The sequence below is a fragment of the Eublepharis macularius genome, chromosome 13 (assembly GCF_028583425.1).
Source record: "Eublepharis macularius isolate TG4126 chromosome 13, MPM_Emac_v1.0, whole genome shotgun sequence".
NCBI classification, from domain to species: Eukaryota; Metazoa; Chordata; class Lepidosauria; order Squamata; family Eublepharidae; genus Eublepharis; species Eublepharis macularius.
The window spans coordinates 5,145,858-5,161,007 of NC_072802.1; the positions used below are offsets into that span (position 1 = coordinate 5,145,858).

General features: G+C 43.6%; 1 protein-coding gene across 3 annotated transcripts in view; it reads right to left on the minus strand.

Annotated features, from left to right (window-relative positions):
- The window catches only part of LOC129341094 (heat shock factor protein 3-like), a 54,587-nt gene that overhangs the window by 29,303 nt on the left and 10,134 nt on the right, over positions 1-15,150 (minus strand). For 2 of the 3 annotated variants that reach the window (XM_054996036.1, XM_054996035.1), the window contains exons 3-5: positions 10,383-10,510; positions 3,745-3,869; positions 2,177-2,252 (exon numbers count right to left, since the gene is read on the minus strand). In XM_054996036.1, coding sequence (XP_054852011.1) covers positions 2,177-2,252; positions 3,745-3,869; positions 10,383-10,510 — 329 coding nt within the window. Of the gene's footprint in view, positions 1-2,176; positions 2,253-3,744; positions 3,870-10,382; positions 10,542-15,150 lie in introns of all 3 variants that reach the window. The other variant, XM_054996037.1, reaches the window with a different exon arrangement.

A 15,150-nucleotide genomic window follows, 5' to 3' on the forward strand; every position in this document is an offset into this window, starting at 1 on the left:
AATTAATTAAAACAATACAGTACGCCAAACTATCCCAGGGATCACAAAGCAGCCTCATTCAGTACCACCTTAGATCTTATCTTTTTGGCTGCGAGTGCAAACTGAGAGACTCTATGGGACACATGATTATCAGTGTCAGATAACAAAAACACAATCTTCTTGATTTCAGAGTATGTGTTTGTCACTGGTAGGATTCTGGCCAAAAATTTAGCTCTGGGTACACTATATAATGGACAATAAAGTAGATAGTGAGAAAGGTTCTCCACTGTAGGTAATCCACAAATGCAGGTGTGATGTTCCATAGGGGTGTGAGAATAACGCCCTGCCAAAAGAGCTGTCTGCATCATCTGGAAGCGCAGAGCAGTGAAAGACACTCTGAGGTTGTAATGAGAAATACTGGCTAGGTAGGGAGATCTTGAATGGTCAAATTTGATTAGTTTATACCAAGGAGCTGCCTTAGATTTTGATATTGATAGCCGATCCATCACTGCATCTGACTTATAGACTGGGATTCATGCTCTCAGCAAGGTCTGGTACTGGTTCCGCTAGGACATTAACGTTGGCAGTAAAAGACAGTCTCAAGGGACAGTGATCGCTTAATGTTACATCTAAAACCTCAAATTTAAAAACCCGGTTAAATAGGTCAGGGTGCTGCTGTGGAGGAAAGCCCAGACGAGGCAGCTCGTCCCTCCAAGAGTGCGCCACAGTGGGAAGCCTAGGCTGGGATCAGGACGAGGCAAGAGGCATGCCTGCCCCCCACCTTCAGAAGGCAATGCCCGCCCCCGCCTTCACCCAGCTGAGATCAGGAGCGGAGCAGGTGGCAATGCTCACCCACCGTTCACCCAGCTGCGATCAGAAGTGATGCAGGTGGCAATGCCTGCCCCTCCCACCCAGCTGGGACCAGGAACGGAGCAGATGGCAATGCCCATCCGCCGCCTTCATCCAGCTGGGATCAGGTATGGAGCAGGTGGCAATGCCCGCTCCCCCTTCACACAGCTGGGATCAGAAGCAGAGCAGGAGGCAATACCCGCCCACCCTTCACCCAGCTGCAATCAGAAGTGGAGCAGGTGGCAATGCCCACCTACCCCCTTCACCCAGCTGGGATCAGGAGCGGAGCCAGTGGTAATACACACCCTGGCAATACACACCCTCCAACATCACCCAGCCGGGAGCAGGCATGGAGCAAGCACGGCAATGCCCACTCCCCTCTTCACTCAGCCAGGAGCAGGAGCAGAGCAGGTGTTAATGCCTGCTCCCCCTTCAACCCACCGGAATCTGGCGCAGAGCAGGTGGCAATGTCTGCTCCTGTCTTCACCTGGCCGGGATCAGTCACGGAGGAGAGGAGGCCATGCCTGGCCACACTTCACCTTACTGGAATCAAGCATGGAGCAGGTTGCAATGCCTGCCCCCTCTTCACCCAGCTGCGATCAGGCACAGAACAGAAGGCAATGCCCGCCCCCCCCTTCACCCAGCCAGAATCAGGAGCGGAGCAGGAGGCAATGTCTGCCTCCCTCCTCCACCCGGCTGGGATCAATCACAGCGGAGGAGGCAATGCCCATCTGCCAGCTCTCCCCTTTCTAGAGCCCACTGTATTTTTTCCCACAACGGGTTTTGTTGCTTGTCTAATATGAGGCTCAGCATCTAGTTCCCTTTGTCTTTTTTGAAAAAGCAAAGATGCAAACATCCCCTCACAATCAAAGAAATGTACAGAAGCGCTCATGAAGCCTTCTTCATTGAGGCAGAGGATGCATTTGTTCAGTACAGCTGCTGGTCTCCCAAGACCCTCTATTCAATTTGCCAAATGCCTACTCATCCATAATACTAATTTCCACAAGGGCAAACTTTTGCAAAAATTCATGTGAGGCGTAGGGTGAAGTACACCAAATCTACCCGACAGCTGGTTTGCATGCTTCCTCGCTACGGGATTCAGGGGTTGATTTGCCTGAAATATGGACAGTTCCAACATCTTGCAAGCTTCTGATGCAAGTACGTGACTCTTCACAGTGCTACTCAAGTGTTTCTCAATCATCTGTTTTTACTTTTCACAGCCCACTTCTGAGATCTAGCAGAGCCTGAGGAAGACCAAGGAGAGGAAAGTTCGCGGAGGGGCTCTGCTCCCCTCTGCCTCAGACACGCTCGGGAGGCAACAAGAGAACGGAAAAGCTGTGACTGGTACCTTGGAGAGGAGCTGCTGCTGCTGGCTGTGCTTCTGCCTGAGAGATGCCACTTCTTTCCACAGGGCTTGGTTTTCTCTGAATGAAATGGCATTAAAACAGAGAAAAGAATAAGTAAGTTTGCTTTTCACAACAGCCCCCAGAATCACGCCCTTCAGCACAGAACACTAGAATCATTTCATAATTTATGTTCTAACCAATACACCTATGGTGTTTATGGGTGTGCCTAACAACGTGAAGGCCACAAACATTCTTATATAGGTGCCCTCTTCAGGGAATCAGGACTGGACACAACGCCCTGTCAAGGGGACACAGCGGCAAGCTCAGGTGCACTGCAACACCAAGTGCCACGAAGATGGTCCTCCTGCGCTCAGACCCACCAGCACAAGCTACAGCCGGGGAGACCTGGCAAACCCTGCTTGCAGAAGAGGAAGCATCACTGGCCACATTTCTCAGGCATGACTAGGATATGGAAAGGGGACAAGAGTAGGATGCTGCAATCCACTGGCAGAACAGTGAGGGGTGGCCTAATAAGCAGGAGATATCCCGTTTAGGCGGAACATCCTTGCTTATTCTAGAAAGTATCAATGACCAGGATAGCATAAAGGAGAGGAGACAAATTCTGAAGTACGTATTGCAAAAACAAAGTTATGAATTTACATGATGGACTAGACAGCCGGAATTAAAATTCTTGTTTATATGTCTCTTTACACGTGGTGCTCTGCTGAGGAACTAAAAAGTAATGCAAGCGATGAGATGCCCCAGTGACTTCCTCAGACAAGAGTTACAGACGACTGAAACAGGGGTGTGGACAACCAAGCCCCGGGCACGTCACGCCCCAGTTCTTTGGGCATGGCTAAACTTAGCATGTCTGCAGTTCTCAGCGCCTTAATTTCCCCCCCCCCCTTACATTTAAAGAACATAAAGACATGTTACGCTGCCTTCTCTAATCAAGTATTTCCTTGCAAATCACTGTTCCTACTGGAACATAAAATTAATATGGGGTAATTTTAAGATGTTGTTTACTAAGTAAAAATAAACTGAACCATGCTCTATGGAAAATTTCCCAGTCAATTTCACATCACAGTCAATAACCCATTCCCAATAAGGAGGGATTTCCCCTGATTTGACATCCATTATATCAAAGCATGAATGTAGGACCGCGCTTCAGAAGTGTACAAAAGATGGGTCAGCCCCAAGAACACAATCTTGCGCTCTCTCTCCTGCCTCGTCAGTTTCTTCATTTCTTGCCTCTCAATTCTATTCTGTTTTTCTGTTCTCTAGCTTTCTCCAGGCAGATAAGAACTGGTCCACTTGGGGGTTTTTGGAGGGGAGGTGGAACTGTTGAATATTCAACAATTCTAAAATTGTATTATTCAGGCTTAGCACTGGGTGGTGATGATTCAAGAATATTACATATACAACTGTTATATTATGTCTTATGTTAACAACTACACAGATGTTGTCAGTGATGACCACTTTGTGGCTCCATTGCGGTCACTATCTTTCTACAGTACTGTGACTGCTGTAACTTCGAGGCACAATCAACAGATATGAGAGCTGTCCGCACCTTTTCATACTGGCCAGCTTGAGGTCCATGTTGCTCTGCTGCTCTCTCATTTCCTGGACTTCCGACAGCACTTTGTGCAAGTCCTCCTGGCAGACCTTGAGATCCTCCGGCCTCACTGCAGACACCTGTGACAGCAGCAAGGCGCAGGCAGTTTCTATCACAGGTTCATTTTAAAGACACACCATTCTTAGAAGGATCACATACAATCAGAGGACTGATTCTTCTAGGCAGGACCTTGAAGACCAGCCAAGGAACGAAAGTGCGTAACTGCACTGCTATGCACCATAGTAGAAATGCCAGAAATTATGTCAGCTTGGAGGCCACTTAGCATTTACAGTTTCAGAAGGCTGCAAAAGGTGGCAACCAAACAATATTGGTACGCCAAACCAGAGATGCTCATACTTCAATATATTAACTAAATGCTACAAAGGCAACAAAGCAAACAGACGCCCTCAGGTGGGCGGGCCATGTTGGTCTGTAGTAGAAGATTCAAGCCAGTAGCACCTTAAAGACTAATGAGATTTTCCAGGATACAAACTTTCGGGAGTCAAACTTGACTCTTGAATCTTATATACCCTGGAAAATCTCATTGGTCTTTAAGGTGCTACAGAGCCCTCCACCCCCCCCCAAAAAACCTTCTACATAACATCCCAGCACAGCTGCCTAGTCCACTTCCATTTCACTCACTGTATAATCTATGTACTACTATTGCTTTCAGGAGGAAATGGACCAGGAACTGTGTGGGGGCTCTGTTCAATACTCAAGCTCAAAGAAAGAGTGAGCCTCCCTCAGGGATGTGGGGCTTTCCCCATGTGACAGGCTCAGCCCATGCAGATGGATCATTTAAATGTTCTTCATATGCATGAGAATGGCACTCACAACAGTTGCGCACCTGTGGCCAAGAGAAGAACTAAAAGGCAGCTACAAGAGGCCATTTCAATATGTTCTGAAAGGAGAGGGTCACGACGAGTGATAAGTGAATGAGATTCCCACTTAGGACTGAGAGCTGCAGAGAGCCAAGAGTTGCCTGGGAACCAGAAAGTCCCTGACTCAAGTCTCTGCCAAGCCTGGGGACTTGCTAGACAGCCCTTGGGAGATAAGGAGGCTGACAAGGAGACACTTATGATTCAACAGGACAGAAAATCAGAGGTGACTGCTGAAGACCTACTCCAGGACTTGCCCCAGAGGGGCCCCAGAGCTGCCAACTGCCAGCTCCCTGGCTCTTTCCTCTCCAGCAGCAGCAGTGACAAAGCACAGGCCTGCTGATTGCCAACACGTCTTCAAGACTTCATGTACTGCTCATGTACTGGGGGCAGAGTCTTCAAGACTTCATGTACTGCTCAACAAAATGGTCACACTGCTGCCTGGTATACAAAACTGATCAGAAGTCAGGCAAGTGACCAGGGTCTACTGCTACCAGAGGGGCTGGGGCTGGAGGCTTCAACAGGAGATAATTGTGTCATGCTGCTCATTACGTCCACTGACATAGGTACATCTGAAGAGACTACTTGGTCTAGAATGTGCTGCAGCCTGAGGAACTGAGCCTTGGAGGAAGACTCTGGCTCAGAGTCCCTTTTCATCCTTTCTCCCCCCACCACCTCAGGCCATGAAGGATTCCAGACCAGCTTGCACCATAGTGCAGCCATTACTGGTGGGGAAATACAGGCCTCTGAACAGAGAAACATTCCCTTTGCTCTAGAACTACGGAGCTTATCCAACCTCTGTCTGCCATCCACCCCCTAGAATTTTGAAACAAAGGCCACTGAAGATAATCCCCACTAGACACGGGCACGAATTGAAATACGAATCAGGCTGATTCGTGTATTGCGAAAATGCATTTCGTGGGGCCACGTTTGTCACAAAATCCATGGCTTTTGAGGCCAATTCGTTCAATTCGTGATGTCAGACAGGCTGGCGCCAATCCATTGATTCCCTAGAGAACATAGACCCAGAATGTCTGCAGACCTTTTGTTGCCATGGAAACCCCAAATCTTAGCCCATATAACCTTGATAGGCAGCTCTCCCTGCCCACCTGAGAACTCCCATTCTGTTCTATAAGAGCAACAAGCAGGGGGGAGATGGGCCTTCTGAAGTCATGGGAACACCAATCTCATCCCTCCAAATCCTGTTAGGCAGGTCTGTCTGCCAACCAGAGAGCTCCTGTTCTGCTCTGTTTCTCTTATATAAGGCACAGCTCTGTGCCTCCTGCTTTCAGTTCCAGTAGAGAGGGAGAGGGAGGAGCTGTTGCAGCGATTTGGAGTGAGAGAGAATGGATTTGGGAGCTCTGGGTTGAATTTACTGCTGCTTCAAAAGAGACTGAAAAGCCTCTTTCTTATTTTCTGCTGTTGTCCTTGCTGGGAAGGTTGTTGGGTGAGGGTGCCTTTTTTCCTCCACCTCACCCCACCTCAGCCTCAGGGCATTACCTGGCTCTGGGGCATAGCTTGACAGGGGCCACCCCCCAAGCCTGTGGCACCCAGGGGGACAGAAGGAATGTGGTCTCCCGGTCAACATATTGCAACCTTCACCAGACTTGGAGGGTGGCTAGAGGAGAGCCTGCTGAAGTCTTCCTGCGAGTTTGGCATCTCTGGGTAGGAAGGGGGCTGTTGTAGGGCCCCAGGATCTGATGAATCACGAACCTAACAAATTGTCGAAGGCTTTCACGGCCAGAGAATGATGGTTGTTGCGGATTTTCCGGGCTGTATAGCCGTGGTCTTGGCATTGTAGTTCCTGACGTTTCGCCAGCAGCTGTGGCTGGCATCCTCCTGAGTAGATATAAATGACCTGCCAACATCTTTTCCACACTGTGACACTGAGAGATCTCTGTCTTTTGGCGCTACACCTCTGAAGATGCCAGCCACAGCTGCTGGCGAAACGTCAGGAACTACAATGCCAAGACCACAGCTGTACAGCCCTGAAAATCCACAACAACCACTTCCAGAAAGTGATCACCAACCACTTATATTCCTTATTTGTATTTTTGAAACCTTGTGGGGCTGTGGGATATTGAAATTACACGTGATATTTGTCTGGATATTTGCCAGGAATAACGTTCACATGCAAGCATCAAACATACGTAGGCTTCTATAGTGCGGGCAAATTCTAAAATCTCTCCCCGCCCCCAGTCTAACGATCCTCTAAGCTCAGTGGGAAAGCATCTAACCGGGAAAACAGCAGAACTGATGTATGGGATTTTCATAGTCTTGGTGTCTTTGCAGGCACCTCTTCCTAAAATAAAGAGAGAGAGAGAACAGCAGCAACAAACACCTCCCTTGCATAGTTTCACATTGCGGGTCCGACAAACAAGACGAGTAACATTTGTAGTCCAGTCAAAGAACAGCCAGTTTGGTTTAGTGGTTAAGAACACAGGACTCTAATCTGGAGAACTGGGTTTGCTTCCCTACATCTCCATTTGAAGCCAGCTGGGTGACCTTGGGTCAGTCACAGTGTCTAGGAGCTCTCTCAGCCCCACCCACCTCACAGGGGGATTGTTGTGGGGATAATAACATATTGTCGAAGGCTTTCACAGCTGGAGAACGATGGTTGTTGTGGATTTTCTAGGCTGTATAGCTGTGGTCTTGGCATTGTAGTTCCTGACGTTTCGCCAGCAGCTGTGGCTGGCATCCTCCTGAGTAGATATAAATGACCTGCCAACATCTTTTCCACACTGTGACACTGAGAGATCTCTGTCTTTTGGTGCTATACCTCTGAAGATGCCAGCCACAACTGCTGGCGAAACGTCAGGAACTACAATGCCAAGACCATGGCTATACAGCCCAGAAAATCCGCAACAACCATCTAACAAATTGTTTCGCGAAACGGGACAATTTCGTGAATGTTAGTGGAACGCGATGAACCACGAAACTCAGGGTTCTTTTTTCCCCATTTTGTGCCCATCTCTAATCCCCACTCCTGGAGAAGCAAAGACAATATAGGGCAGCAGCTCATAGAGCTATTTACAGTGTGCAAAATGAATTAGATTTCTTGCCACAACACTGTACTGCCAGGCGGGGATTAATGACCTCACATCTCTTGTGCTGTGCCTAATTTCCATGGTCTTATGCCAATTTCTTTCTTTTTTTAAACAGCAGTAACAGCATTAGAAACAAGATCAAGAGCCAGACAAGATGTGTTCATCAAAATGCCTCACTGGCTGCCCAAGATGCACACTGACAACGCAGGCGACAGATCCAGTCACAGCAATCCTACCCCTGGAGGAAGCAGGATGCTGCCTCTGCTAGCGATGTCACCAAAGGCTGGATCCTTCAACATTTCCTAGGATCCTACAGAAGGATAGGAGAGGTCAGGTGACTGACTGCCACGAGAAACTTTATAAGGACATGATGTGATCCCCCGATCCATTCACAGCAGCTTTTAAGAGTATCAGGAGAGGCTTCAACTGTCAGCCTCCAGAATGGCCATGTGGGGTAACAAACACACTCACCAGGTCACTTCATTGCACCAGTGAAGATTTGCCAGGAATACCTTTTTTCCCTCAGGACTGAGGGTTTCTCTTCCATTAATCGTGAGAAATAATGTTCTACAAGCAGTGAGTGTATAAGCAGCGTGAAAGCAATGAGGATGGGATTGGGTAGGTGAGGGAAGAGAGATGGGACTTATGGCTGTCCAAATTGCACACTCTGGTTTCTCCCTTTGTTTAAACCCTAACCACCCACAATCAGTAAGAAGGGAGGGAGACAATATTGGTTTAACCAACTGGTAGTGTGTAAGCTTTGTGTTCCCTGAAGGGCTCTCATTTCAGACCCTACTAGGATAAGGTACTTAACTGTGAGGTAAGGATACATCTTTTCACAGCTATTTTGACTGGACAGAAAATACCCCAATGAAGATGAACAACAAATGTTGATTTACAAAGAAAAGAGGGATGTAACAAAATAAAGGTTTTGTGTGCCTTGACTACCAAACACAAATGCTATGGGGAGAATGGGTTCCTTTGTCTCCAGGCAGGTTCCTCAGCATACAAGGTTCAACTGGAACCTTTTTCCCTCAGCTGAGAGGCTTACCACTCAGGTTTCAGGCCACTCCTTTAACTCATGGAGCTTTTGGACCTGTAAAGGGAAAGCCAGATTGGACAGGCACTTCACAGGGTGCTTGTCTGTTTCCCTAAATCCCTTCCCTGACCCCTAATGCTAGCCCAAGGCCAAAAGCCAAAAGCAAAGGCCTGGCGGAGCTCCACTCTCCTCTCAGCTGCCAAACCCCTGCCTGAGGAGGAAAGTCTCTCTCCCCCTTCCTCAGCTGAGGCTGGCTCAGCCCCTCCCACCCAGCGGAGTTCCAGGGATCGGATTGGCTGGCAGCCTCTGGGGTTTGCAGAAGGCTTAAATCACCAAGATTGGTTCAGAGCCCTGGAGGGTGGGTGGGACTTTGGGTGTGATTGCCACAGCAGCAACTTCAGAAGTGCACATTAGATTGTCCCAAGAAGAGACAAAACAGCCATATTAACAATGAGAGGACAACAGCTGAATAGTAACTTGGCCTCACCCTAAACTTGTGCTCCCTTCTTCAATTCCTCTAAAACTCAAATATGCAAGGATTGCTAGAGTGCAGGTTTTTAAAGGCTTTTGCATTCTAAACTTCTACCAATTATAAAACAGACAACAAAATAACTGGTAGTTTACTTATATGACAGCAAAGTAGGAGGGAAGTTAGATCCCCCACTCACAGTCTGCTCTGCTGACTGTATTAACTCAAAGAAAGAGCAATTAGACGAGAATACACACACAATGGAAACACTACCACTTTTAAAGGAGTCCTCCTTTCAGTAATAGAGAATCCAGAATATGTGAAAAGTCAGTTTATAAATTCAAGCCACACCCTCTCCATTTCTGAACTAATGTTTAAAAGTTCACAAGTATTCTGAAGGGAATATTCAACGGCAGCAAACTGTTAGAAGTCAGTTTAATGGTGGTGGAGGAATTTCCAGAAACTTGTGCATAAACCACAAAAACAGCTTTGCTAAGGACCTTTGATGAACCAACTGCTATCTTAGGATCCAGGTTCAAAGTAAAAATGCATACGCGGCAAATATTCCTGCCAAATTAACTGCTTGGAGAAGAGACCAAAAAATCCCAAGATGAAAATTAGATTTGATAGTATGTACATGTCCAAGAACAGGAAGGGGCACAGAGACGAAGCAGACAGGGTTCAAATCTCACCGTATCTACAGAAAAACTGAATCCACTTTAGCCCGCCAAAGCTAAACACCTTTATGTGGAAAATCCACCAACTTCTGCTTTGACCTCATCTTCCTATAAATTACTTGGAACTCTTTTGAATAATAAATAATAATAATAAAGTGTTTCTCCTATAGTGTTTAAATACAAATACAAAGTTCCCCCCGCCCCAAAAAAATCAGTCGAAAGTTACTCTGAATTGTGTGCAAAAAATATTCTAGAGGGACAAAGTAGTCAGAGAGAGATCAAGGTTTTACTCTCAAGTAGCCTCCAGATGAAAAGTGGGGGAGAGGTACAGCCCCCCACAGCACCTCCCAGCCGCCTTCCCCACTCCCAAGCAGGAACCAGTTACCTGCACCTGGCAGAGAACAGACAGCAACCACCTCCGCTACAGTCCCATTTAATGCTAGGTATGTTCACAGGGGCACAAAGTGCAGAGGGGAGTGCTACCTTGCGTTTGATGTTTGCCAGCAAGCTGAACTTCTCTTGCTTGAAAAACGGGTGCTGGAATTCAATGGCCAAGTTCTTCACTGATGTCATCATGCCATTTTCCAGTGCAATCACCTTTCTGAAGCCATCTGGGAAGGCATTTGGAAACTTAGTATTCTTCTGTGAAATTACAACACGTTGAATTTTTAATCTTTCCTTATGTTTAAGACTACTTTATTGGCACACTAGATCCTGGGCAGGAGTTTTTAAGTGCACGTCTCAATCCACTTTGCCTCTATTTCTGATGCAATAGGTATCATCTTAAGATCTTGCTCCCACAATTCAGTTAGATTCTAAGGAGCACCCCTTTTCAAATTTACCTTTTAATTTTGAGAACCATTATCTAGATGTTTAACAGCAATTTGACAGTTTGCCTAGTTTTTTTAACATATAATAAAATTTTATTGAGTGCATACACAATACAAGTAAAAATAAGCGTATTACAATTAGAAAAATCCCTAGATAGGAATCATAGCTAAACATGAAGGAGCTTGAAATAACAATTAGCAAATTACAAGAAGTAAACATATAAATAACAAAACAGAAGCTAAACTTGTGCAATAACTTATAAAGTTATTAGAGACTGAAAGAGCTTTGAATTAGGTTGGAGATTATACTTATCTATACAGTCGAAAAAAGGGAACCATTTCTCTAAGAAGTTTGTTTTGTTTGGGAGATGTTCAGATTGATATGTTTTATCACGTATTTTCTCTAAGATAAAATGGTCCCAGGTTTTGACAAACCAGATTTCTGAGGTTGGGATTTTTTAAAATTTCCTAAATAAAGCAATTACGCTTTTAGCAGCGGTGAGTAAACTTATTATTAGGATTCTTCTAATTTTAGGGATACTGAAATTTTCCCACAAAGCCAACAAAATTAATTCTGGAGAAAGGGGAATTACATAACCTGTTATCTCTTTAATTATGGCTAAGATATCCTTCCAAAATTTGTCAAGTGGCATTTCCACCAACAGTGGGCAAAGGTGCCCACCTCTCTGCAGCCTTTCCAACACAGTGGGGGCTGTTTCAATGAGATATATGATAACTTTAGAGGAGTCATATACCACCTGTTTACTAATTTAATAGTTTGTAATTTAGTGACTAGTATGTTTGAATTGAGAGCGCTAGATGTCCAAATCTTTTCCCAATGTTCTTCAGAGAGGTCCTTGTTACAGTCTTGTGACCATTTGTTTTGATAGTTTGCAGTTTTCTTTTTGGATAAGGGCATTATGATACTGTAAATTGCAGAGATTAATCCTTTACATTTAAAGGTTGAGGTATCTAAGAGCTGTTCAAAGTCAGATTTCGGGGAGTTTATTGGTTTTTTTAGATTTATATTGACTGCCATGCTTTGAAGTTGGAAATAAACGTACCAGTGAATTGTCTGTTGGGCCTTAATTTCCAAATCTGCTTTTTCTAAGAGGCCTTTGTGGGAAGCAATGTCTATTAGTTTAGTAATTTTAGATTTTCTCCAAAATGATCTAAATTCATTATTATTGCTGGGTAGGAACCACTGTTGAGAGATAAAGGGAGTAAATCTTGAGATGCCAGGAACTAATTTGCTTCTTACTATGTCCCATTCTGTTAGTATCGCATTTAAAAAAATATTATGTTTAATTGTCTGGGGACGAATATTAGGTTTATTCCAGACTAGTTCAGACAGTGTTTTCTGGTTTAAGTGGGGTTGCAAGACTGCCATCCAATTTGATTGATCTGTGTATTTTAGGAATTGCAAAATGTTAACTAATCTTATTGCTGTACGGTAAGTGGAAAAGGTGTGGATAATTGAAGCCCCGTTTATGTGTTTTAATCGTAGTATTTCAAAAGCGATTCTTGGTTTAGAGTTGTGCCATAAAAATTCATTTAGTAGACTTTGCCATTGTCTTAATTGATTATGAGTAATTTTGACTGGGATGGCTCTAAAGATAAATATGAATTTCAGTAGTAAGAAAGATTTGATCAGATGAAATCTATCGTACCAAGAAAGATTTAATTTGTGCCAGTTATTAATATCAGTCTTGATTTGTGTTATATTTTTATGTGGTTTAGCTTGAAAAGGTTATTGAGGTCAGAAGGGATCGTTATGCCTAGGTAGGATATCTGTTTTGGGGACCACTGAAATTTGAATAGTTTGTTGATTTATTTCTCTAGGTTATTATTAATATTAATTGGGAGAATGTAGGATTTGGATTGAATAACTCCTAAGCCTGAGACTAGATCAAATTCCTTTAGTAAATCTTGCAAATGGTATAAAGAGGAAAGCGAGTCCATCAGATATAATAACATATTGTCTGCAAAAAGACTGATCTTAAATGAGAATGTGCTGAGATTAATTCCCTTAATATCATTATTTTCTCTGATTGATACGGCAAAGGGTTCAAGGGCAATTGCAAAAAGGATAAGAGAGAGGGAAAGATGTCCATTTATTTTAATGTTTGCCTGAAGGTTCAGAATATATAGCTCTAATTGCATTCAAAAAGTTGTTGACAAAGCCAATGAATTGCAGTGCTGTGTATAAGTAGTTACTTTCTAAAGTGTCAAAGGCATTTTTTAAATCCAGAGAGAGAAAAACTGATTCTATCTTTTGTGTTTTACAATGTGCAATTAGGTTTAGGGTTTTGTAGATATTTTCCATTACGTCTCGTCCAGGTATAAAGCCAGTTTGATCTATATGAATATAGTTGGTGATAAAAGAGTTTATACGTTTTGCTAGGATTGACGTGAACACTTTGTAGTCCTGATTAAGAAGAGATGCTAGGATTGACATGAATACTTTGTAGTCCTAATTAAGAAGAGAGAGACGGCAGTACAAAGTAGTATTCAGAGGATCACCACCCTGTTTTGGGATTACAATTATATTAGCCATTTTACAAGAAGGGGGCATTTAACCTGTTTTTAAAAGCGAGTTACAGACATCTGTTAATGGATTGGCGAGTATATGTACATATTTTTTGTAAAATATGTACATATTTTTTGTAAAACTCAGATGGATAACCAACAGGACCTGCTGTTTTATTGTTTTTTGAGCATTTTATGGCATCAGTAGTTTCTTATAAGGTTAACAGGTTGTCTAGTAGTTTATAGTGATTTTCTTCTAGTTTTTTAATATTCTTAAGCGATTGAAGAAACTGGGAGTATTCTATTTTGGTCTGGGTCTTTTGAAGAGTAGAGATGGCTGTAAAAGTCTTTAAAGACGTCTAATATTTCAATTGGATTGGAGTGGAGGGTTTTCTTTTGGTCTTTGATAAGATTAACAGTGGTAGCTGATCTTTTTCAATTTACTTTATGCAAAAGCAGACTGAGGTTTTGAGAAGAATTAAACCAATATTTTTGCTTAACATACAGAAGATTTTTTTGGATGTTGTTGACTTCCAGTGATTGCAATAAGTTGCACTGAGTCTGTAATTTGCCATATATCTTATTGCTGCCAGTTTTTTTATGAAGATTTTCTAAGAGTCTAATATTATTTATTAATTCCTGTCACTGGACTTTCTTCTGTTCATTTAACTGTGAAGTCAGGGCGATTATGTGACCTCTAGTGACAACTTTAACAGTATCCCATAGCATATTAGGATTAGTATCAGAGGATATATTTTCAGATATTGCCGTTTCCAGAATTTTTTCTAGCTGTATGGAAGTGGAAGGTTGTGACAGAAGGGTTTTAGGTAGGCACCACTGATTTCTTACTGGTGGTATTACATTGTGTGAAAACTGGATATTAATGCTTTGCCTAGTGAGAAAAGGGGTCTCCCAACGCAATTACAGATAATTAGCCGATAACACAGTTTTCAAGACAGGAAATTATCTTCCCTTCTAGTTCAAAAATATGCAACCTTAACAGAGTACCAAGAGAAAATAGTTGGTGATGGAAATTTATGTCAAACATTGCCCGACCCCCGCCCAGCTCACACAGAGCATTTCTATTTAATACATCAAACATTTACTGATCTCCTCTGGACTTTTTCCTAGTATAACATTCCTAGTGGTATCTTGCATGTGGTGCAAGACTGTCAAAAGCAATGAGGTTTTTCCAGTACAGACTTCAACAGCTATTTGCAGATGAATTAGGAGATTATTCGATTTAACAGAGCCACACAGACAAGAGCAAAGTACAGGAACCAACGATCCTCCCAAGGTAAAATGCTTGCTCACACATGCTCTTTGCTCCATGTAGGTCACAAGTCTATGTGTTTTAAGAAGTGGGAAAGGAACGGCTTTGGCCAGACAGTAGCAGCAAACACAGAGTCCATTGTTGCCATTCACAACAACTTGCAGAGTCTCCTCAATTTATTCCTTGATCAAAAGTCTTCATACCAAGATGAACAATGCACAGAGAACCTCCTTTCCTATGCCTCTTGCATGTATACTCTTTAGTCTAGACACCCATTAATTATCTAGGTAGGAAGCCTATTTATATTGAATGTTGGACTGCCTCGCTTAGAGTGTTGTGATGCAAAAGTCAAGACAGAACCTGCTCTCATCTTAAATCTCAGTAGCAGGATTCCAATGAAGTACTCAGCACAATTTAAGATTAATTGTCATTATCAGAAACAGTAAAATCAAAAATGTGCTTGGCCAAAATCAGACTCTGATAGTCAGTGGTTCATTTGCTGTCAGATTTGTTGCTGGAAACATTTGGGAATATTGAAAAAGCTACAATAAAGCAGTATCTACACAAAACTTTCTAGTGAGAAAGAAAACTTTTTTTACAACAATTACAACCTCTAGAG